This window comes from Daktulosphaira vitifoliae, unplaced genomic scaffold, assembly GCF_025091365.1.
Source record: "Daktulosphaira vitifoliae isolate Bord-2020 unplaced genomic scaffold, ASM2509136v1 Scaffold_5, whole genome shotgun sequence".
In the NCBI taxonomy this organism is placed as follows: domain Eukaryota; kingdom Metazoa; phylum Arthropoda; class Insecta; order Hemiptera; family Phylloxeridae; genus Daktulosphaira; species Daktulosphaira vitifoliae.
Genome location: NW_026099576.1, coordinates 24,040,527 through 24,067,212, shown reverse-complemented (window position 1 = coordinate 24,067,212; position 26,686 = coordinate 24,040,527). Strand labels below are relative to the sequence as shown.

General features: G+C 26.3%; 2 protein-coding genes and 1 long non-coding RNA gene across 7 annotated transcripts in view; 1 reads left to right on the top strand and 2 right to left on the bottom strand.

Moving 5' to 3' along the window:
* Window positions 1-21,771, bottom strand: part of LOC126906970 (uncharacterized) — a 59,465-nt gene extending 37,694 nt beyond the window's left edge. The window contains exons 1-9 of one of the 5 annotated variants that reach the window (XM_050687945.1): window positions 21,590-21,753; window positions 21,286-21,330; window positions 21,139-21,189; window positions 21,016-21,045; window positions 18,499-18,546; window positions 18,003-18,059; window positions 16,132-16,195; window positions 15,941-16,020; window positions 11,535-12,554 (exon numbers count right to left, since the gene is read on the bottom strand). In XM_050687945.1, coding sequence (XP_050543902.1) covers window positions 11,817-12,554; window positions 15,941-16,020; window positions 16,132-16,195; window positions 18,003-18,059; window positions 18,499-18,546; window positions 21,016-21,045; window positions 21,139-21,189; window positions 21,286-21,330; window positions 21,590-21,679 — 1,203 coding nt within the window. In that variant the 5' untranslated portion in view covers window positions 21,680-21,753 and the 3' untranslated portion in view covers window positions 11,535-11,816. Of the gene's footprint in view, window positions 1-11,534; window positions 12,555-15,940; window positions 16,021-16,131; window positions 16,196-18,002; window positions 18,060-18,498; window positions 18,547-21,015; window positions 21,046-21,138; window positions 21,190-21,285; window positions 21,331-21,589 lie in introns of those variants that run through there. The other 4 variants (XM_050687948.1, XM_050687949.1, XM_050687947.1 and 1 more) reach the window with 4 other exon arrangements.
* Window positions 21,772-22,611: 840 nt separating this feature from the next.
* Window positions 22,612-24,080, bottom strand: LOC126906990 (uncharacterized). The gene is made up of 3 exons (XR_007704399.1): window positions 23,966-24,080; window positions 23,765-23,864; window positions 22,612-22,896 (listed from the first exon to the last, which is right to left on the bottom strand). It is a non-coding gene; the product is annotated as an uncharacterized LOC126906990 (long non-coding RNA).
* A 355-nt stretch (window positions 24,081-24,435) lies between these two features.
* Window positions 24,436-26,244, top strand: LOC126906985 (uncharacterized). Its single transcript, XM_050687970.1, has 2 exons — window positions 24,436-25,237; window positions 25,304-26,244. The coding sequence occupies exons 1-2, from the start codon at window positions 25,144-25,146 to the stop codon at window positions 25,618-25,620; spliced, it is 411 nt and encodes a 136-aa protein (XP_050543927.1). The 5' UTR covers window positions 24,436-25,143; the 3' UTR covers window positions 25,621-26,244.
* Window positions 26,245-26,686: the final 442 nt, after the last annotated feature.

Below are 26,686 nucleotides of genomic sequence, written 5' to 3'. Positions count from 1 at the left end.
ATTTATTCAGTTTTGTTATAATCAGACATTTCATTCTTAAAAGGTAAAAGCGGAAACTTAAAATAAAATTATAATACTCATTTGTGTTTTTATTATTTTGGTCATTAATAATGAAAAGTTATCAAATTGTGTAAACGTGTTGAACAGAATGATGTGATAATTTTTGTTTCTTACGACTTAAGCTAAAAAGTACTAGTTAACGAGATATTGTGAAGCGCGTCATTACCTCGTGTATCTCAATCATTTAAATCGGTTATAATGCCTGCTTAATAAGAATTCTTACCATTTTTAATGACTTACACTGCACATACACCTAAAAAAATGAAAAAAATTGAAACACGTATTGTTTTTATTAAACATTTCAAAGTAACAACACAAGTCATAACAATACACAATATAAACATACTTTTGGGGCTGTGCAACAACTTGACACCTTAATCAACTTAGCATCTAAAAACTGTAATATAACCAATAAATGTCAATAATATTAATTTTAAAACAGTTTAATAAAAGATAATTTATTGATGCTACATATAACAATGATTGACACTTACATAGAGATTATCATAATAAGACCCATCAATATACATTACTCCATTCTATAAAAAAAATGGATTAATTTAGTACTTATAATTGAAGTAAAAGTTATGATTAATACAAGATGTCACAAAATAATTAAATAGAAAATATTTTATCCAAATTATTAAATTAAAAATTTGATTTAAATTACTCTGCCAATTAAAAGTTTATTTCCAAAAACATCTCCAAAAAAAAAAACAAAAATTAACACAAAGAAATTCAATTTATATAACATTTTTCGGAATATTATGATTAAATTATTATTGTACTAATTTATATCTTAGAATATATTGTATCATTTTCCATTAAAATTTTGCATTTTTATAGGTATTTAAGCAAATATGTGAAACATATTTTTTATTTTTTATTAATAGCGTATTTTCAGGTATTCCACAACAAATATGTATAAATTATTTAATTAGTCATGCAAAATGTTAAAAAAAAAATGCTATTTAATTTTACGCTTTTAACTTTCTAAAAATAATAGATTGGTTCATAATAAAACATAAAACTATATGCTGGGCTTAAAAATCCATTGTACCAACATTTTATATGACATTGATTAAAATCACTGCCCTTAAAATTGCTCTGATGTGAATCTGTTAAATTTCATAATTTATATATTTGTAAATTTACAGATTCAATTTGAATAATAAATTATTAGATACAATGAAAATAACGTTATTTTGTTTTTAATGCAGCCGATTTCTATTAGTAGAACAATCGTTATTATTATTATTATTATTATTGATGGATATATGCCCAAATTGGGCTCAGAACAGTTTACATAATCAATACAAGTAAGATAACAGATAAAAAAACAAAATTACAAATTTATATCAATTAATACAGAAAGTTATTATAAAATCATTGATAAACAAGGAAATTAGAAATAAAAAACGACATAAACTTAAATTAATTAGCCATAAGTGATCAATTTTAATTGTATAATTACATTAACATCTACAAATACATTAACGATTTTAACCTGGCTAAGTTATCATAAAAAAAATCCAGCACAGGGCGGTCGCGGCACAGTGGTGACGTCGCATAGTTCGATCAAGTATAATGATATCTAACAGTGATTAAAATCACCATAAAAGAAAAACGCTTCGATGCAAATCTCTAGATAGTCTTTAATTTTAAAAAATTGGTGGATTATTCCAATATGATCTGTTAGTTCCTTATTAATATCTTGATTAAGATAAAGTATGTCAAATGAAAAAGGGTTTATTAAAAAATATTATATCTCATAAAAAAATTGTGTTGATCCATACACTTTTCAATAAGTTATAGCATTTTGAAGTAAAAAATGTAAAATATAAAATCGAGAAATTTCACACAAAAATAGCATTCGGTAGCCATTTTCACCATGAAGACAAGTCCAGAGGTCAAATTTTTTTTTTTTAAATTAAAGTATATAACATTAGCTTTAATTTAAGATATATATAAAAGTGTCAGACCTTCCGGAACATTTTCAAAAGTTAAGTTGAAAAAGTTAATTTTTTGTGAAAAAGTTGTCATTTTAAATCCCCCCCTGTGGGCAGATTAAGTGTNAGTTGTCATATTAAATCCCACCTGTGGGCAGGTTAAGTGTCAGATTTACAAAAAATATATACCAAATGATAGATAAAGATATCAAGCATCTATGAAAAAAAAATTATATTGATATGTTCATTGTTGAAAAAGTTACGGCATTTTTTAGTAAAAAAAATTTCGAAAATTTCGAAAATTAGCGATTTTTAAATTTGTAATTTTTTTGGAGGTTTCCCTCATTTACAAAAGCAAACTAAAAAAAAAAAGAAATCATATTATCTCTAGTCAACTCTATTAAATTGGATCAGTGTTAGAAAAAGAAAAATTAGCGATAAAATGCAGACATATATATATATTTTTTTTTTGAAAATGCCATTTTTCATGATAGTGTAATTTTGAGAAATATTTTTCAACATCTAAAATGTAGATATTTTTTTCAAACTTTCGATGCTGTTAAGTCGAATAAGATTAAAATTTGTTTTTTTTTTATGTATTGAACATTAAAAGGTGTAAGGAATGAATATGAAAAATACTTAATGAATGATAAATGACACAGTCANTTTTCACCATGAAGACAAGTCCAGAGGTCAAATTTTTTTTTTTCAAATTAAAGTATATTACATTAGCTTTAATTTAAGATATATATAAAAGTGTCAGACCTTCCGGAACATTTTCAAAAGTTAAGTTGAAAAAGTTAATTTTTTGTGAAAAGTTGTCATATTAAATCCCACCTGTGGGCAGGTTAAGTGTCAGATTTACAAAAAATATATACCAAATGATAGATAAAGATATCAAGCATCTATGAAAAAAAAATTATATTGATATGTTCATTGTTGAAAAAGTTACGGCATTTTTTAGTAAAAAAAATTTCGAAAATTTCGAAAATTAGCGATTTTTAAATTTGTAATTTTTTTGGAGGTTTATCTCATTTACAAAAGCAAACTAAAAAAAAAAAGAAATCATATTATCTCTAGTCAACTCTATTAAATTGGATCAGTGTTAGAAAAAGAAAAATTAGCGATAAAATGCAGACATATATATATATTTTTTTTTTGAAAATGCCATTTTTCATGATAGTGTAATTTTGAGAAATATTTTTCAACATCTAAAATGTAGATATTTTTTTCAAACTTTCGATGCTGTTAAGTCGAATAAGATTAAAATTTGTTTTTTTTTTATGTATTGAACATTAAAAGGTGTAAGGAATGAATATGAAAAATACTTAATGAATGATAAATGACACAGTCACGATCGTGATACTCGGAGCTTTGCTATCCGCACCATGTTTGTCGGCCAACAACTACACACATGTATAATTAACCGATTTACTGAGGATATATTTTACTAAATTTTCATTGGATTTTTGCATTTTTATAGGAATTAAAGTAAATAAAAATAACAAATATTAAAAATTTACGAAAATGATTTTATAACTGTACCATAATGGGATACTTTGTATATTATCAAGACGAGTATACATAAATTATATAATTATGTTTATGCATGAAGTGTGATAGCAAATCCTATTTACTTTTAAAATTTTAATTTAAAAACTAACTTGATGAATTACAAAAAATACACAATAAATGAATTCTATCATTACTATCTGTAATTATAACTTTTTACTATTGTAAAGCAGATATTAGTTGAAGTTTTGTAATTAGTCAACAACTTAGCATAAAAATAAATAATATTTACATTAAAGAGGGGTAAAAATAATACAGTCGTCCTTAAGGTAATTTAGTTTTTAATATTTTTAAATACAAAATTATACTTACCGTTAAAAAGATTAAAAAAATTAATTTTTCTTTTTAGTTGCAATACTAGCTTGAAACACATTTCTAAATACGCTATTGACAGTTCAGTCTAAATATTATACGTTTAATTTATATCTTTGTTTTTGAAATAAATATAAATTTATTTCATTAAAACTTAAAAGATAAAAATTTTTGTTAACAATGTAATAAAATTAAGGAATTAATTTTTCAATATTTAGTGAATATATATTGATTGGGTTTTGTTGGCGTATTGATCATTAAAATAATTCGTTAAGAGCTAAGAATTTTTATGGACAGTTATAAAAAAANTTTTTTTTTTATGTATTGAACATTAAAAGGTGTAAGGAATGAATATGAAAAATACTTAATGAATGATAAATGACACAGTCACGATCGTGATACTCGGAGCTTTGCTATCCGCACCATGTTTGTCGGCCAACAACTACACACATGTATAATTAACCGATTTACTGAGGATATATTTTACTAAATTTTCATTGAATTTTTGCATTTTTATAGGAATTAAAGTAAATAAAAATAACAAATATTAAAAATTTACGAAAATGATTTTATAACTGTACCATAATGGGATACTTTGTATATTATCAAGACGAGTATACATAAATTATATAATTATGTTTATGCATGAAGTGTGATAGCAAATCCTATTTACTTTTAAAATTTTAATTTAAAAACTAACTTGATGAATTACAAAAAATACACAATAAATGAATTCTATCATTACTATCTGTAATTATAACTTTTTACTATTGTAAAGCAGATATTAGTTGAAGTTTTGTAATTAGTCAACAACTTAGCATAAAAATAAATAATATTTACATTAAAGAGGGGTAAAAATAATACAGTCGTCCTTAAGGTAATTTAGTTTTTAATATTTTTAAATACAAAATTATACTTACCGTTAAAAAGATTAAAAAAATTAATTTTTCTTTTTAGTTGCAATACTAGCTTGAAACACATTTCTAAATACGCTATTGACAGTTCAGTCTAAATATTATACGTTTAATTTATATCTTTGTTTTTGAAATAAATATAAATTTATTTCATTAAAACTTAAAAGATAAAAATTTTTGTTAACAATGTAATAAAATTAAGGAATTAATTTTTCAATATTTAGTGAATATATATTGATTGGGTTTTGTTGGCGTATTGATCATTAAAATAATTCGTTAAGAGCTAAGAATTTTTATGGACAGTTATAAAAAAAACGCGCAAAATCACAAGATCAATAAGATTCTCTTTAAAACTAAGAATCTACAAAATTAGCTTGTTATTGAAATTGATTACAAGTAGAAGAATCCATTGTTAAATCCAGGTAAAACCCGAAATAATATTTTTAGAAATGATTTTTACGGTATCATATTACCAAGAAATCTGGAATACTATAGACTAAATGTAAATCACAGAAATACATTCAGGATAATGTATAAGAAATTTCATCTCTCTAGGGTAGACTCCAGTCCCGTTGCGCTGCGCTACAGTGTCGTTGTGATCGGGCTCTATGGGGCTACGATACGTTGGCACGAGCGCAGCTTCCCTAGCTTAGGGAATCGGGATCGTCCTCAGGTCGCGGATGAGGAACGCCCTGCAGATAAGCAGGTTAGCCGCGAAATAAGTAGTCCATTCATTTGGACTGACGAATAAGCGGTCGCTCGTTAACCCTGCAGAGTAGCCGTGATATAAGCCACTTCTAGTGGACGAATAAGCGGTAGCGTTCGAGGGTAATTGTTCAACGAGTGGGCGGGTCCGGTAGCCTGGTATACACGAGTATCAAAACGTATTGAAACACTTATTAAATACGAGATACACAAAAAAAATTCTAAAATTGAATGCACAATACAACTAAATGTAGTCACCAATAAGAAATGGTTGCTAACCGATCAAAACATTACGGTCAAAAACAGATGAATGATAATTATAAAATCACTATTATTAGTTACAAATGTTTAACTGACAACAATTTTTAATAATTATATCAGCCAGTATAACAAAACTTGTTCAAATATGTACCTCCAATATAACTAATATTTCTAGAAGTGATTATTTTTCTTTTTTAAAATATCTTAATTAAACTAAACTTAAACTGAAATATTTTTATTTAATTTGTTATTATTGTGAAAATCAAAAATCTTTAACTTGTTTAACATAATATTAATATTCTATACAAACGGCTATTCAGAACAAAATGTTCCATTTGAGATTTAGTATAAACATATAACAATTTCGAATATTAAATTGTGGAACATTAAATTATATTTTTTGTATTGTGTATTGATTAACTGTTTATATTAGAAGATACACATTTATAGTTACTAAACCCGGATTATTTATATTAAATACACTATTATTAGTATCATAAGAAAAAATTAGAATCTAATTGTCATTATTTTTTATTAAAAATCGTATGTCGGTAAAAAACAAAATACGAAAAGTAGTTAAATCAAATATTTAACTACTCTGAGTGTATACCATTAAAAACTTAACCTTGACTATTACTACTATAATAAACTCAATGTGCGTCACACGTTGCGTTATATTAAGGGATACCTTCCCCATTTAGCCAAATATTTTAACAAACCTGTTAAATTGAATTCTGCTTTAAATTTAATTTTTTTATTAACTTTAATTGTGTTGTAATACATCTTTATTATATTACCTGCTACACTCTAGTACTTTATCAATCAATATTTAACTCGTTGATAAATCTAACCAGAATAAAAGTTTCATTGCAATAACTAGTTAAATATCAATTTTTTGTGTATTTAATTTCAGAAAGTATACATTATTTCTAATACAATTTTATTATTTTTGCAAGATAAATTATGAACATTGCTTTGTACGAGGCAGCTAGACCGTAGGACGGCTTCTTATGCACCGCACTAGAATGCCGTTTACTACCTTAAGCCTGTTTAAATCGCTTTTATCGAAGAGGGAATGGGTCACCTGAGAGATGACGGCTAACTGTACATCCAATAAGTAAACGAGAGTAGACAATAATTAAAAACAAATAATCACATATATTAGAAAGTCTTTGGAGTATCTTAAATTTAAGGGGTTACGGGGGGACCCTTAGATACTAATGGCCGGCGAAGCGGCATAAAACAAAATAGTTAATCTTAATTAAAACAAACAATAAATAACATTAAAAATTATATAAACTCAGCTGTATAGATGAAGTTGTTGATAATGATGAGTGGACTATATTATATCTTGTGGTAATGGTGTCGAACATCTGAGTATAACGAGTCAGAGTGTAGATCCAGGCACGTAATGGCAGATGAGAACAACGGCAATGAAGATATTTAGTGATGGTCAGGGCCCAATCACTAGTGGCGTGCAAGGGCACGTAAACTTTGAGCACAAGGATGCAATAATCAAATAAAAGAATAACGGCATACAATGGCCGAACAATTTACGATTCAAGCAAAGGCGCTTGCTACAAAAAAAAAAAAAAAAAANAAAAAAAAATTACACAAAACAATAAACTGACTTACGACGAAAAAACTGTACACGGATGACAATATACATGGCGGTCATCGATTTGCCGTGCTGGAAGGGCAAAGGGCTGAGTAATGCATAAGGGATGAACTTAAAAAGTATTACGTAGCTAATAATTCAAGAATAATACATAACTATAGATAACCCCCCCTCCCCCAAATGTTTAAATTATTTTTATTCTGTGATAATTCAGTAGGTTATGATAAAAATTTCATTCTGTATATCTGACATAAAATAATAACTATAAGCTTAAAAACATCTTGTTTATAGGGTTTTGGAAAAATAATAATTTTATTTCACGCACTCTCACTTTCTTTTGTGAGTTATTGACAATGAAAATAATGTGTTTAAAATTTTGCATGTATACAAAATTTTGTATACTTACTAAACTGCACGGACGATTATTTTTCTTTTTTACGTCTTAAATCTAAAAACTACTAGTGTACAACATATTGAGGTGTGCATCAAAAAACCTTGTTCCCCTATTATAAGGTTTTTATAATGTTTACTTAAAATAATTCTCACTTAATTAAAGGACCACATTGTAAATATTTCTAAAATAAAAAATTGTACAGTAAAATGGTTTTATTATATATTGCAAAATGATAACACTATCTAGGTGGTAACATTACACAATAAAAACTTACTTCTTTTTTTTTTTTTTTTAAACGAACAAAAATTTAAAATAAGTGAAAATTAATACTGTGTGATCACAGTGTCGTAGAGACATAATAAATACATCAAATTAAACATGACAAATTTATCTAAATTCTGTACATGGGTGATTTTTGGTTAATCAATTTTCAACAAAGTTATAAAGAAATAACCATAATAGCCCTACTGGTGTTGACATTGTATATTGCAGACCAGCAAAATTGTGCGTAGAATAATGCGACACTAAAATACTCAAGCAGCTTAATTATCAATTCTGTATTTTTATCTAAATTAAAATTTTATCATACCATTGAATCTCAATAATGAATGAGCAATGATAATAAAAAACCAAATATACTATACGCAAGTGTTGACTTAAATTTTGATGACAGTCCACTTTGATTCTTTTCGAATTATTCATTTAACCCAATAACAGATAAGAATACCTAAGAACCCGTACCATCATTCGAATGGTATAAAAATTTGAAAAAACGTAATCCTCGAAGGGCTATAACTTTTTTCAAACAATTTTTTATCGAAAATCGCCCTTGTATGGATATAGATAATTTTGTCATGTTAAATTTAACATGTCGATCATCTCTCCTCGACCACTCGATCCTTCAGAATCTATGATCGCTCAAAGCGTGTTTTGAGGCGCCAAATAAAATTACTTGAGCGCCCTCTTAATGAACAATAACAGATTACTCAAAAACCGAAAACACGAACGTAATAAATAGAAACCTTCCAATAATATCGCGGCACTGTCGCAGACGTCGGCGACACGGTGACCGACACGATCATCGGACGTCAAAAGTTGGACACACTGATGGTGACGGTGCGCTGGTGCGGTATCAGTTCGCCGTGTCCGGTCGTACGGTACGTTCGGAGCTGATCCTCGAAGACCTGAAGAAGACTAACGTAGGCTTACGGCTGGTCGTCGTCGAGCGTACGGCATTTGCTGGACTTTGTACCAAGGCGTCTGACGTGCGGTGTTGGTCAGTCAAACTATCACATACACGTAGTATGACTGACAAAGGTGAGGACTCGGTGTATCACGAAGCGACGCCGCACCGTGTAAAGATTTTAACGTAACGCCAACACGTTGGGTTCCTATCATAATTAAGCAATTGCAGTTAAAATTCTCAGCTTCCAGAATTACGTTAGGGATCACTGAACACGATAATTTTACTGTAAAAAGCCATTATTATTATTTTTTTTTNGTAGTATGACTGACAAAGGTGAGGACTCGGTGTATCACGAAGCGACGCCGCACCGTGTAAAGATTTTAACGTAACGCCAACACTTTGGGTTCCTATCATAATTAAGCAATTGCAATTAAAATTCTCAGCTTCCAGAATTACGTTAGGGATCACTGAACACGATAATTTTACTGTAAAAAATCATTATTATTATTTTTTTTTTGGTTGCATTAAAATACGCGAAATCAACGATACTGTGTTCAAGATTCTCTTCACTAAGACTTGATCGCTTTTTTTTAGTTTTTAATTTCGTTTTAGTGAATTTTAATTTTAGTTTATTTACTCATTAAATTAATTATTTTTATTTTTCTTAATATAGCAATAAATGATTTATATTATTATTATTTTTTCTATTAAATGGTAAAAATTCAAGCGACAGGCTCTTTATACCTTCACTTGAAGTGTAGGCTATTTTGGATAATTCTATACGGAAAAAACTATATCGACACTATCTAAAAAAAATGTAACTGGTTTTTTTATTTTTGGTTGTTTTCAATTTCTTGATAAAAATTTCATTCTTTATTCCCAAACGATACGGAATGCATTTTATTTTACTAAATATATTTCAAATCAAGTAAAACAAAATACATTATTATGGTTTTCTTGAATAACAAGCCACGAACCGCCTCATTGGTATAATAATAGATAAACTATGATGATTAATATTGTAGAGACTGAAAAATAGAAATATGTCGAATGAAATGTTTTAAAACACATGAATTTAACATAAAAGTGTATTCATACATTGATATAACTATAGAAAAATTATTATTATTGCGTAAACATTAAATTGTTCAAAAAAGACGAATAAAACATTATTTTTTTTATTTAAATGTTGCTCTTACACACTATATAAATAATGATAAATAATTTATAACAATTATAATAATGATTTACAAAAATTTTCACACAAAAAAAAATAAAACACGGCAGAGTAAAACTAATAGCTTATTGTTTAAAGTTATGGAAGTTTTTAAAATGTCCAGTTTTAAACAATTGCTTTTTTTTTTGTAGTTTAAAACAATAACGAATTTTGTTTTTATTTGCTTATACCAAGTTTTAAGCATTTGTTCAAATCTTAACGTGTGTCGTGAAGCCATGATTATTTTGTATATTTAGTTTTAAGGAATTTATATGAAACATTATAATTACTAAAAAATAGAATTATACTATCAAATACTTTAATTTTAACACTAGAAAGTATCATGGTATTAATGTTTTAATGAACAATGTAAATATAAAAGGGGACTTGACTATCTTCTCGGTGGTCAGTGTTCAATCAGTGAATGTTACATTATAATTAATTATTATTTTGACTCTTCCTGACAACACTTATCCGAGTGATCGAACTTGGACTAGGAACACTCAGTTCATCACACTTGAATTGTTTATCAAAACTGCTTAAATACGTTTTTTACTTTTGACAAGTATAACAATATCATATGTATAAATACAGTGTTTATAAATAAATATTTCATATAGTTTTAACAAAAATATTGTAAGTTCTTGTTAAAAAATAAAAATAAAAAGAGCTGCTATAAAACCGAATTTTCTTTAAAATTTCAATTAGAAACCTCAATTAATCTAGTTCTTAATAATTGAAAGGGTTTTACCCATTTTTTAACTCTGCGTTAAAGTATGTAAAATATTTAGAGCATTGGTAATTTAATCATTTCATCAACATCTGAAAAAAACGTAAAATAAGTAATATTTAAGATATTTTTTTTTCCAATCAGTTTCTCATAATTAGACAATTTGTATTAATGTTTTTAGATTAAACTATTGATTATTAAGTTTATAAAGGATGTCAACTTTAGTTTTTTAACGACAAAACACATAAGTAACAAGTTCCATCTATTAGATAATGGTCTAGTTAAGAAAGTAACTGGTTGGTTACAACTTTTGGACTAGTTATTTATACGTTTTTAATATATATAGGCATCTCACCTCCAGGCAAATACATTAAATTGTTAATAACTTGTAAAATATTGGTCCAAATGTTGTTATCGAACAGTCAATTTCTTAATTAGATCACAATTTATCTCATAAATAAATAAGTTAATTAATGAAAAATAAAGTAGAAACTGTTATAAAGTGCAAGGAATATAAAAAATACTTCATGATCGATTAATTGAGAAAGTATATTACTAAATGAATAACAAAAAAATATATAAATATTATTTTTACGTTTCAAATAAATTGGTGGATGATAAAAGAATTACTTCATGTCTTTCTAAGTAATTATGAAAAATAAAAAATATTTATTATTTATTAAAAAAGTCAGTTTAGAATATTTTTTTCAGGGTGATGATTTGTTAAAAATTCATGATTTTCAATTAATGTTTTTTATACAAATCCAGCAAATTATTATCATAAATTTTTATTAAAATGAACAATATGTTCTTGATTTATTTTAAAATAATAAATTATATAATCTTTAGTAAGAATTCAATTAATATTTTTAGAATATTAGATAAGAAATTATTAAAAATCAGAATTTTATTTTTAAAATATGTGTGTATTCTTCGTTAATTAAGCTAATAATTTTCTGAAATTTTTCCACTATATGTCTTAGTTTTTTTGGTATGACATGAAATTTCTCGTCTTTGTGATTATTGGGAAATCCATTAAATACTTTATTTAATAGATATTGTGGTAATATGTGTTTTTCATTAACATTAGACGATGTAAAGTTGTCTTGATTTAAATCATCTGAGTAGTCTTTCTTTTCTTGGGACGATAAGAACTTATATATGTATTCAATTGCCATTATTTTTAAATTATACATTACACTATAAGTTTCTTGTATATATTGAAGTTTAAACAATCCTCTTTCTATCATGTTGTTGTTATTCAAACGTATCAACGCATTATTTAATTGATCTAAATTTACATTTATTTGGCTCCAATATGGCTCGAATGACAGTCTAATCTTCATTGCCTCAAAGGCATAAGAAATTAGCAAAATTGCATACTTAATAGTTCGATCTACCATGATATCTATTGTTCTCTCTATAGTGTATTCAACACTACTCTCGTATATTGTTGAGTTATTAATGAAATCTACAAGTGTTGTAAGAGGTAGTGTAGAAAAATACGTTTGAACAAGATCCTCTTTAGCATATCTCCATAAAGACAAGTTCTGAATTGTATATAAATGTTTGTTGGTTTCTACATCATAGACCGTATCATTATCACATATGGGTGTGTCATTATTTAGCTTACTGCTCTGTAAAAAATTAATTTAAATTTTTTAAAAATTGTACATTAGCTGTATTAAATTGTTCTATTTATTAATTATTACTATAATTACAATAAATAATAATACCCAGTACAATTAGTACCCCACATAATGAATTTAAAAATAGATAAATATCTTATAGTAATATATGTATCACTATCATATTACGCTCGGATAAAAGTGTACATTGAGAAAAGTTTTGGATTAAAAATAAAAAATTTAACGAAAAAATTTCTAATTTTGACTTAGGCATAGAAAAGATATGTGGTAAGGATATTTTTCTTATAGTTTTCAAGTACATTGACAAAATGTAACAAAATGTGTTATTTAATTACAATACAGAAAAATGATTATTTGATTTTCTAAAAAAAATAATTGCTTTATGCTTATAACGAAGATATTATACAGTAAACCGAATGCGCAAACAATTTCTAGCGATTGTAAATTAAAAGTTTTTATATATGTAAATGTAGATTCTATTTTGCTACAGGTTAAAGCTAAAATATAAATTAATAATCACAATTGTAATTAAAATATTACGTATTTACATACTTTTTAACTTTATATTTAAGTAATAAAAGAATAATAATTTTTAAACAGGACAAACACAGCGTCTCAGTAATATTTCTTTCAATGTTACACTCCCAAATTGCAACCCGAATTCACATTTAGTGCATATCTTTCATAACATAGTGTTTTTTGTACAATAACCGAATTTGTATACATAGTCACGCCATTAAAGATGAATTTATGATATTTTTATAGAAAGTATTTTATCCATCGTAATTGGGTTGAGGCGTTTTTTCTGGATTAGTATTGATTGATATTTGACAGTAATTAAATTCACTATAAAACGGAACAGAACGCATAATGAATCATACACAGTCGTCGATAGCCATGCAACGATTTTTAGGAGGGGAAAATGTACGAAGACAACTGTTTGTCCTATTAACCGCTGAACGGCTGATCTCGAGAAGGGACACGTATGAGCGGTCGCTAAATTAGAACGATGCTGTCCCGTTGCTGTTTGTGTTTTCATTAGTTTTAATACTGCTAAAATAATAGGCGCGTATACTGGTAATCGGTTTATTATAAGCCACTCGGTATTTCTTGATTTATCAGCTAATAATTACTTCTTAGAATCATCGTTTATGGCTTAAATGGCAATAAACTTTATTTTTTTTTTAATGCCAATGTACACATTGAAATAGCTAATCAAATAGAAAACTATATAATTAATAAAATGGACTGGTCGATAATAATTTTGGACACAGTACTTTGAAAATTATTCTTTATTTTTATACTTTGGCGGGACGAAGAGTACGGTAGGAAAATGAATAATGATAAAAATAGTAGCACCCACTAATCAGCTCCAGCCATTACTTTAAATTGTTAATTTATTTTGAAAAACTGTTTTTAGTTTCGATGCGAAATTGGTTTTACTAAGATGTGTGTTTTTTTTTTTTTTTGTNCGATGCGAAGCTGAGAAGGTATTGGTTTTACTAAGATGTGTTTTTCTTTTTTTTTTTTTGTGTCTGTTACCACTTTTTCTCAGCTCTCACTGAACCAATTTCTTTCAATGATACGTCAAAAGATCACAAATTGTATCTAATCGAAGACATTACTCTCAAAAATTGAAAAAATTTCCCTCGTTTCCCGTAAATGGGGGAGACCTACAAAAAAATTACAAATTTAAAAATCGCTAATTTTTTTAAAATTTTTTCACTAAAAACTGCCGTAACTTTTTCAAAAATAGACATATCAATATAACTTTTTTTATATATATATTAAATTAAAGCTAATGAAATATACTTTAATTAAAAAAAAAAAAATTTGACCCGTGGACTTGTCTTTATGGTGAAAATAGACATCAAAGATAATAAAAAATTACGATTTTTTTAAAATCATTTTTTTTTATATTTTTAACTTTATAATGCTATAACTATTTGAAAAATGTATGGATCAATATAATTTTTTTTCATAGATGCTTGATATCTTTATCTATCATTTGGTATATATTTTTTGTAAATCTGACACTTAACCTGCCCACAGGTGGGATTTAATATGACCACTTTTCACAAAAAATTAACTTTTTCAACTTAACTTTTGAAAATGTTCCGGAAGGTCTGACACTTTTATATATATCTTAAATTAAAGCTAATGTAATGCACTTTATTATTGAAAAAAAAAAAATCGTACTTTATTTTGTCTTCAGGGTGAAATTGGCTATTGAATGCTATTTTTGTGTGAAAATTCTCGATTTTATTTTTTACATTTTTAACTTTATAATGCTATAACTTATTGAAAAGTGTATGGATCAACACAATTTTTTATGAGAAATAATATTTTTTAATAACCCCTTTTTTTATTCGACATACTTTATCTTAATACAGATATTAATAAGGAACTAGCAGATCATATTGGAATAATCCACCAATTTTTTTAAAATTAAACACTATCTAAAGATTTGCATCGAAGCTTTTTTTTTTATAGTTATTTTAATCACTGTCAGATATCATTATCTTGATCCAACTATGCCACGTCAACACTGTGCCGCGACCCCCCTGTGCTGGGTTTTTTTTTTTTATCTTTAGTTCCACATTATTCTTGAATTATAAAGTATGTAATATTTTTTAAGTTTTTTTATTTTTTAAATTTTTTACAAATACAGGTAGCTAATTGGTTTTTTATGACATCAATATTAGCAGTTACACAGCATTGTTATTATCAATGATAGTAAGGTACATTGTTTTGAGTTTATAAATACACTAACTGACAATACAAAAAGTATATCTATTAATAGTTACAATTGATAATAAACAATCCGTGACTGTGACAGCAATGTCATAAAAACCAATTAACTACCTATATTTGTAATCCCTTGTGTATTATACCTGTATATTAACTCAAAAATTTGAAACTTTAAATGATTATATCTAATAAACGAATTAAGTTATATTAAAAATTCAAATGCCATTTACTATTAAATTAAAAACTCAAACATTTCATTAAATTAAAAATATATGTTACCATTTAAAAAAACAGAGTTGACCCCCTTACAAGGCATAAGGGATGAACTTAAAAAGTATTACATAGTTAAAAGTTCAAGAATATGTAACTAAAGATAATGAAAAAAAAAATTTTTTAATTATTATTATTCTGCAAGTAATTGAGGGGGTTATGATAAAAAAATCACTCTGTATATAGTGTTAATTTGTATAAGTAATTTATATAAAAAATATAATTTGTATCACATCATATTTACAGTCGTATGCATTCCATAATGAGTCCTACATCTAATTTTAATTACATTTTAATTGCGAAAAATTGTAATTCTAATTTAAATACATGCATAGACATATTCATGAACTTACTTGGATTTTAACTATTTTGAATTCAATATTTCTGTCTATTTTCTCCAAAAAAGAATTTAATTCTTTATTCGTTTTTTGTGCTGTAAATGAAATGAATTCATAATTTGACAATTTTGATATATACATTACATGGAATTTCTGTTTTGTCATAATGATACCTTAATATGTTTCAACAGATGACATATACATACCATTGTATTCGAAACTTGTATTTTGTCCTTTGTAATTTAAAATAATTTTTTTTTCTTCGAACGTCTAAAAAATATAAATAATAGTGACAATAAAAAATAAAATTATAATTTTTGGAAAGTGATACGATCACATAAGTGTGATTATATCTAACATTATTATTGTAACGCCGACTAGGCTTATATCGTGGACACTTTGACAACTTATTACTACAGGAGGATAGACTGCACACATAAACACTTTTGCAATTCACGGTCAATGTACCATAATAATATATCCCTAACGCCAGTTGACTTTTTACCATCATTGTGACTCTTGTCTTTTATTTAACTGAACTTACTAACACTTAAATAGTGTGCGTGTGTGTGTGTCGCCGTTGAATTATATCACCTCAAGGTGTCCAGCAGGTTTTACTATTTATTTAATATATTTTTACTTAATAAATATTTATATCGTTGTTAACCAAGAGTGTTATATATACAGAGTGGCCTAGTACTCACTGACAACTTAAATGACTTTTGATCCAGTTAATATTTTTAGCTGATTTTTTTTTAAATAATAATTATACGTTAGGTCTATAGCTATATCTCAATAAATAATTTTTTTACATTTTATTAAAAATATTAAAATTAAATTAAACAATAATTTACAACCTTGGCATTAATACCATGATAAGAAATTTGATAAGGCAATTATTACTTATCACTCTCATTCAAAAGTATAAGTCATTTTTATGGAAAAAGTTACCCACCTCCAAATTATAGTAATCACGAAAAGATAGTGTTGTCTTCTGTCCTTTTCTCAATACGTATTTCAATGTTTAATACTGTAAAATAATACATGAAAATTCAAATTTTCACAAACTTTAAAATGCTACAGAATATTTACTACTGAATATTAATAAGATATTTTTTTATTAAAATTTTTCTTAAACTCTACTCTAAAAAATGGTAATCTTAGATTTTTTTTTTACATTTTATTTAAAATTTAAAAATAATTAATATTTTTAATAAAATGTAAAAAAATTATTTATTGAGATACAGCTATAGACCTAACGTATAACTATTATTTTAAAAAAAAATCAGCTATAAATATTAACTGGATCAAAAGTTATTTAAGTTTTCAGTTAGTGCTGGGCCACCCTGTATATTTATATATATATATATATATATTGTAGTGCGACCCTTGATAGTTCCTCTAAGGGAATATAAATTAAATAGAAAACCTCAGTACTTGAGGTAGATATAGCCTAGCCAGCTATCCCCCGTTAATCTTTTAGAATACTGTTGACAGGCATTTAGGCTCAACCACTGAATAGCGACGTAACAAAAGTTAAAGAGCATAATTGTATATTTTCTCTTAAAAAGAAACTCATTCGTTTGAAAGAAATTTTTAGAAAACAAAATAAACAATTCTAAAATTCAAATATTAGTTCCATGTAAATTTTCTGGAACTTCTAATGAACCAACGACACTAATTTTGACATAATAAATGTTCTTAAAGACACTTAAAAAACTGATGTCACTTCATTTCATAGAAACAATTACATGTGTTCTTCTTACATAAGATATATTCATCTAAAGTACATCTAACATGTCTGCTAGTGACAAAAATCTCTATAATAAGACGGTTATAACTTTTTGGGATATTTTCTTTAAAAAAAGGGGAATTTCTATTCTTCGAGGATAAAGTTACCAACTGGATAGTTTGGGTTCCCTTGACGTATTATTAGTTTAAAAGAAGCTAATATACGAGGCTACCAGTGATTACCGTAAACCGATAAAAAAAAATTATTTCGTGAAAAACGGTAATTGATTAGCATAATAAATTAATTAAAACTAGTTATTCAACATTTATAATAAAAGTAACATACGATTATAAATTGTATTATTATTTTTGGTTTATTGGTAATATAAATTTGGCTCTTACGCTAAAAAATAAAAATATAACAATAATTATTTAATTATTTACTAAAAATAAAATCGTCAAATGGCCATCTTGGGACAATTAAATATTTTATAGATTTTATCATAAAGTTTTGTACCCAAACATTTTGATCATCTTCACAATATTTGTTATTATTTTACTAATATTGTATATTAATAAAACAAGCGTGACAATTAACTGTCCCATGTTTATCACCCTCCCTAAATAGAACCATCTGACGACACCGCAAATATTTAAAGTATATAATTTATAGCTGTTATTATAAAAAGTTTAAGCATTTTTTATATAGTAAGTATAAAATATAATATATATTACCATCCACTCCCATCAAAATAAAAATATACGAATACATTTTTATTTATCTATTAAGGAGCTGATTTCTATCATCTCTTACTAAATCCTATTATGATAAAGATACTTACATAATTCAAAAAAATTTCTGCATTCATTTTTTTTTTAATTACAAAATCCTGAAATAAAATCCAGTAAAATTATTCAGTTTGATAATAATCAGAAATTTCATTCAGAAATGTTTAAAGCGGTAACTTAAAATAAACAGCATTATGTATAGCTATAGCTTTTAACAAAAGCTCATAAGTAGCAAAATTGGGTTTTAAAGACTTGAGATTTGTATGGAGAAAGATGTTGTCTGTCGTAACCTAAAAATTATAGGCCAATTTCATCAGGACGGATTTTCTTTTGTACTACTGTAATTGATGATTACAAGCCTTTTTGTTGTAGCAAAGATACATATTGTTGAAAACGAAATAAAATGAATTGATAGTGATATTTTTTTCATTATCCATGATTTCTTGATTAATTTTCAATGTTTATTGGTTAGAAGGTGTAAATCAAATTATTAAATATAATTCTAAAGAAATATTGAATAAAATTTCATAAATATAGTTTCAGGACATTCACGCCGAAGACGCTTCATTTTTTTTTTTATTATAACTTAAAGGAAATGCGGCACTTCGTCGCGATGGGCACTAAAAGAATAAAACACGGACTACATAAAATGTCGACAAAAAAACCCTGACTGGTGAGACACAATAAAAATAAAATACTTTTAAGCAAAAGTTTAAAATTTATAAGTATAAAGTTATGATTATAACATATGGTTATAGAAAACGTTGATATCCTTAATTTAAATTTACTTGATTAGTATAATAAATCGTAAAATTTATAGCAGAAAATATTTTTTTAAGTTATTTGGTATAATATTGGGCATACGGTTTAGGTGGAATTATACCTCCTTGTGAAATGTGGATTATCATATTCAATAAAACAGTTAAACATTTTATTAGAAGAATGTACAAATTGTTTGAACAAATTAGAAAAGTAAAACTTTAAAAGAATGATGAGTTATTATGAGTTAATCGACTCCAAATAATTTTTAAGACTTAAAAGACTTAAGACTGATCAAGGGAAATAATAAACAATGTTCCCTGTAAGATTCTACAATGCACTATTTCGCCAAATAGTACAGTATTTAGTACAGTTTGTGATAATTCTAAATTAAAAAAATCAGTGCAAATTTCCCAGCATACTTTATAATAATAGGCAAAAGGTAAATTCTATAAGACCTAAGCGAGACCAGCTATGATGTATGGTACAGAGTGTTGGGTGGTTGTCAAGAAATTAGAACAGAAAATGAGTGTAGCAGAAATGGAAATGCTTATATGGATGATTGGAGTGACTAGAGAAGATAGGATAAGAAAGCATAAGAAGGAATATAGGTGTAGGTTCAATTGTAGATAAGATGAGAGAAAATAGACTTAGATGGTTTGGTCTTGTTAAGAGGAAAGAGAAATCAGAAACTGTGAGAACATTTATAGAAATGATTGCTAAAAGATGAAGAGGTAGAAGAAGACCAAAAAGAGATAGAAGGATGTAATTTAATGCGATATGAGAATGGCTAATGTGAGCGTAGATGATGTGGGAGATCGTGGTAAGTGGAAGTTTAGGATAATGGTGGCCGATCCTAAGTAGTTGGTATTATGGCGAAGAAAAATAAAAAGAAGAAGACTTATTAATAATGCATGTTTTCTTTTTCCAAATAAAAATTTTTATTCTTACTATTGTTACGTCCTTGTAGTTACCGTATTATTATTCTTAGTATCGTATTAATTTACGTATGTTCATTTTTGCTATTATTATTTTAACCCATTACTTACCTGCATGTCAAACTCACCGAGTGGATCGGGCCATCCACTCAATTATGTTGCGGACCCCATAAAAATTACACTACACAAAAATTGTAAGGATTCTGACGAATAATCAACAGTTTGATCGAAAAGTAAGTCTAAAAAATTACCTACCAGTACGGTTTCTCCTATTGTGTATTTATTAGATAACCAACTGCAGTTGTTATTATTTAGCATACAGTTTCAATATTGTAACCAAGTGTCTGCTGACAATAGCGTTGCTAGTACAGCTCATCTTAGTGATACTATTACTAAGTCTAATAACGCATTAAATACTATTTAGTTTGATAATGACACGTATAATAACCACGAACTTGTTAATCAAAATACTATAATACAAAGTAATAACATAGATATTAATAATTCCTTTCAACGAAAAGTTTGTCTAATTCAAATATGATTGTTCACAGCTCAAACATAGACTCCAATGTTAAAACCTTTTCGAATACCTAAAATAGGACTCTAGTAATTCTCATTTAATCAGTTGCTAATAACCAAAATATTGGCAAATTACACCCATTAAAAATTGAAAAGTTTTTTCACAAAAAATGTTGTGGCATAAAAAAAAACATTCCAATTGGATCTAGAATCAAAATTATGCGTAATTCTATAAAATCAGCTAATTAATGTCCCTTAATTCTCATTTACTAGATGAAATCGTTAATTCCTTCGACTTTCGCATGGTATTATCCGACTAAAAATTTTACAATAATTGCATTAATAAATTCTCACCAATTTTAAAGGACCACACTTTAAATATATCTAAAATAAAAATAAAAAAACTGTAAATATTTTTATTAAATATATCAAAATGAAAACTTAATCAACGTCGTAATAATAAATAATAAAACATACTTCTGGAGAGCTGAAACAATGTGACTCTAAAATCCAATCAGCATCGGTAAGCTATAATATAATCAATGAATGTTAATAATATTATTTTTAATATCAAAACTGTTAATTCATAAAATTGATGTTTTATTTAATTGTGATTAAACTTACAAAATTATTTTTGACAATTGTTCGATATTTATTAATGTTTCCATTCTATATAAAAAAAACTTCATTTGAACATTTTATACAAAGATTTTATATTCATAATTACAGTTAGAAAAATATATTTATTAAAAAAATAATGATTTAAAGTGTTTGCGAAAAATGAAACTATATCATGACTTTTTTAGTTCTATAAAAGTGTTATGTTTTAACTGATGATTTATAATAAAACTGTCACATAAAAATTAAATAAAAAGTATCTAAACTAAATTATTTAATTAATTATCATTTAATAAACTGTTCTAATTACCGTGTCAATAAAAAAAGTATTTCCAAAAACATCTCCAAAAAAACAACCGCACATAACAATTAATACAAAAGAATACATTTTAGAAAACATTTTCAAGAATACTAAAATTTGTATGGTATATTGACCGATTTATAACTGAGAATATATTTTATTAAACTTTCATTTAATTATTGCATTTTTATAGGTATTAAAGTAAAAAAATATTTAAAATAAGAAAAAATTATTTTTAAAAGTACCGTAATGGCATATTTTGTTCATTTTTAAAAAAAAATATATATAAATTATATTATTATATTTATGTATGAAGTGTGAAAAAAATGCTATTTACTTTTAATACTTTAAATTTTTAATTTAAAAAATAAATCAATGAATTACAAAAACTACACAATAAATGAATTCTAACATTTTAGCTTATAATTATAATTTTTTATAATTGTAAAGAGGATATTAATTGGGTTCTTGTAATTATTTTTTAAACCATTTTACGTAATGATTAACGCGTATGATATATTAAGTAAATAAAAATGATACGGGTATCCTTGAGGTAATTCAAAATTATTCGTAAAATGATTTTAAAAATAAAGTGTATTTTGATTTTCAATACTCGCTTAAAAAAATATCTAAATTCTCAATGACATTTAATACAGACTAACTAAACATTATACATTTAATTTATGTCTTTATTTTTGAAATAAATATAAATTTATTGTATTAAAATATAAGAGCTTCAAATTTTTGTGAACGGTTGGATTTGGCTTGAATTGGTTAAACAGCATTTTAAACCGTTTTACAAAAAAATAGAAATATATTATATTAATCTATAATTTAATAAATAGTTATCAATATTTTTTACCGTGATTACTCTGGACACCATAATTTATTTTAAATGTATATTTAATGTTATATATAAAAATTAATATTATTTAATTTAGTTTTATAACGATAAATATCCTATACTTAGAGCATATTTACTTAATGTTACCTTACGTATAAATTATTATAAATACCTATAGGTTGTGTAGTGTATTTACTTTTATAAATGTGAAATACTTAGAAAACTAAAAAAATTTACTTGTATTTATGTTTTTCAAAATTGTAGGACAATCAAAACAAATAAAGATACATTTTAGCTTCGATGCAAAGCTGAAAAGATATTCATTTTATTATGATGTGACTTTTTGTTATGTCTGTTGCCACTTTTTCTGAGGTCTCACAGGACCGAATTCTTTAAAGATTTATCAAAAAACCTCAAATCGTATCAAGTTGAAAACATTACTCTTAATAATTAAAAAAATTTTCCTCGTTCCCTGTAATTAAAGGAAATCCCTAAAAAACTACGATTTTTAGAATCGATACACATATTTTTCACTTTTTTTTTTTATAAAAATTGCCATAACTTGCTTGAAGTGCTTGAGGACATATCCAGTTGCAGTTGAGTCCGAAACGTCAGAACTCAATTGCAAACATGGATATATCCTCAAGAACTTCAAGCAACAAGACAATCCATGAAAGCTTTAACACATTGCCACAACTTTTTCAAAAATGAACATATTAAAATATTTTTTTTCATATAGAAACCTTAAGTATTTTCCTTTCATTTAATATAATTTTTTTGAAAACTCTATTCTATATCTGCCAACAAGGGTGAATTCAAAACAGCAACTTTTTCACGAAAGTCAAGTTTTTCAATTTAACTTTTAAAATTGTTCCGAAAATAGTGCCTCTTTTAAATATATGAAATGATTATTACTAGGAAACAAATTATTACCGAGATCGACACTAACTATAACAATAAATAGTACAAGCTTCTTCAAAATGAATAGCAATAAAAAATGTCTACAATATCTGTACATATTAGTCGTGAACGAATAAAGCCCCTGTTTTTCTTTGTGTAAATTTATTTTATAATTAAGTTTAATAATCAAAAAATAAAAACATTATTTACAAAAAAATTTAACACGTCTACCAAATCAATTTTGCGAATCAGCTAAATGATTCTTGTATATATATATATATTTTATTTTGGAAAAATATTGAAAATAGATTAATACGATCAGAGATATACATATATTTATTAGGGTGGTCCTTAGCTTTTAGGTGTAGAATTTTTTTTTTCGAAATTTGATCGGGTCATCTCCCAAATTTGTTCAAAACTATAAAAAAAATGGTTCATACTTAATTTTATTAATTTTGGTCGTCCATAAGCCGTGCCTCAAGAGGGTTGAAAACTCGGTAATAAGGGTAGTTTTTCAGTTATTGTGGTTTATCTCAAAAACTATGACATTTACGTAAACGTTCATTAAAAAAAAAATTGTAGATATAAATATTTTAAATAATAAAGTTCATTACTGAAAAAGTAGTAAGTCAAGTATTTACCTCGTAAAAGTTAAAAGTTCAAAAAAATTTTAAAAAAGGTGTTTTTCAGTTTTTTGCGATTAAATCCTAAAGTATTAACTATAGAAAATAATAACTTTTATAAAATGTTTTCAAAATTAAATTTACAATAATATTTGTAATAAGTGTTTTTCTCATAAAACGACTCATTCTATTACAAAATAACAAAAATTCGATTTTATACTATATTAAATTTTATATTGACAAAATAATAGATCATTTTCGCTTATATATGTCAACGAGGTAATACTCTCATCAGTATTCTCATTGTGTAATGTTTAAAAAAAAAGTTGGTTTTTATTTTTAATCTTATTATATAGGTATCAAAACGTGTTTTATTTTATCAAGCTTTTTAGGTATCATTATTGATTTAGAATCTTAAATGTTTCACTATCTGTTTTTAAAAATTATCAAAATCATATAAAATTAATACATTTTGTGTCTATTATTTTTAGATAACACCTGTTGATAATTCTTCGATAATACGTTTGATTGTAACCAATAAGTAAAATAATACTACTACAATGGTTTAAAACTCGTTTATACTTAGTACTCGCAAATACCTATTGCAGCATTTGAACGGGCTCGGTACAAAGTTTTTGTTTATATTTTGTTCGTTTTAACGCTGATTAAGTGTAATTTTTGTTATTTTCTAGCTTTTTATTTTATTATTTAATATTAAAAGTAGTGTAGTAATATGTCACACAAAGTAAAATTTGCGTAAACAGATTTATTTATTATGTCATAATGCCCATCAAATTTTTGGCTGTAAATTACTTTCTAATATACAAGTTCTAAGAGTATTGTTTCATAATATACGTGAAGTCAAATTAAGCATCCGTGATAGTGCACGATTAGTAATACATGAGGTTTTAATATTTTGGCAAAAAGCTCGCATTCCAACTCGTGAAGTACGTCACTGTATATTAAAATTGGAAGCAATTTATGACGAATGGTGAAGTTTGCAAAAAAATGCATCACGACAAACTGATACTCAAAAAAAAAAAAAGAAAATTGTTTTATCGATAAATTTGACGACATTTTTGATATAGCACATGCTGATGCTAATCATGCTGAATACATGCTGAATCTGATGAGTATTGAGTTGGATAAACAATTTTTAATTCGTCAACGTCCGGGATCGTTGAGTGGAATTGATTATGATTCATATCAAGCTTAACAAAAAAACGTATTTACGCTTTGAAAAAACAGAAAAAAGAAAAAAACGTAATTATGATGAAATAAAAGCATCGTGTAAGTGTTTAATTAACTTATAAATGTTATAAATTATACTATATTATTTATGAATAATAATTGCAGATGATACAGTTGAGTTTTATTCAGGATCGTCAGAAAGTGGCACTGACGATGATAGTCAAATATTGTCGACCAATGATGATTTAATTTTTGAGAAAACATTATGTGAACCAGGTCCATCTACTAGTAAACTAGCTTCAAAACAGTTTTTCACTAACAAACTTGTAGCTGCATTGGATAGATGTAAGATTAGTGACAAGGACGCCACTAATTTACTTATGGCAGCGGCTGAAGCATTTGGTCAAAACGTTGAAAGTTTGGTAATAAATCGTTCGTCAATACATAGAGAACGTGAAAGTTACGTAAAGAACGAACTTTAAAGTTAAGTGAAAATTTTCAAATTAGCTTATTTAGTAATGCAGTCGTACACTGGGATGGAAAATTGCTTCCTTCGTTAACTTTAAAAGATCTTGTTGACCAATTATTCCTAGTGGAGATCATGAAAAATTTCTAGGTGTACCAAAATTATCAGAAGGACCTGAAGAGGAACGGGCTATAAAAGTATATGAATCAATTATTTTGTCAATATAAAATTTATTATAGTATAAAACCGAGTTTTTGTTATTTTGTAATAGAATGAGTCGTCTTATGAGAAAAATACTTATAACAAATATTATTTTAAATTTAATTTTGAAAACATTTTATGATAAGTTATTATTTTCTATAGTTAATACTTTAGGATTTAATCGCAAAAAACTGTGTTGGATACACATCGATCGAATATGCTGTCAAGAAAATGTGTTTTTTGATTATTCATGTTATCGTTGTGTTACATCGAGTTGTTGTCGGTTTTTCTCTCTATGTTACCATTGTCGCAGCCATCTTAACGCTTCTTCTGATATAAGCTCTATGGCGTTTTTGCGAGCTAGTAGTTTTCTATTCGTTTTACTGTAAAAAGAAAATATCACCTTTGCGATTGTCGTACCCTGTGCGCTCAGTTTATCGCCGTTGGGTCTATATATTTTCTGAGATACATCACAATACCTTTGATAGCATATTGTACACTTTGGTCAGCTACTTGCATTCGACTTCAATTGATCCTTTCAATATTCAACATTATCATCAGCCGTTTCATTTAGCAGATAAGTATAATGCTTGTTCATTTATCTTTCTAAGACTCACTTGTATAATTTATTATTTGTTTATATCATCGCCTTTGTGGCATTAGTATTAAGTGTCCCCCCTATCCACATTGGTGTATATAAGATTTTATATTTATTATATAATACATTTAATTTGTATAATTATATCTTGTGAAATTCATTCTACATTCAAACATACAGTCCACTCATCTTATTCTTTATCCTCGACATAGCTAAAACTTAAGACAAAACAAAACCACGAACGTTAACGAACCCGCGTGAATACCACTGGGCGCAGCGTTCA

Coding starts and splice junctions, on each gene's coding strand:
- LOC126906985 (XM_050687970.1), top strand. CDS start 25,144: ATGATTCATATCAAGCTTAACAAAAAAACGTATTTACGCTTTGAAAAA. Junction 25,238..25,303: donor TGATGAAATAAAAGCATCGT/GTAAGTGTTTAA, acceptor TAATAATTGCAG/ATGATACAGTTGAGTTTTAT.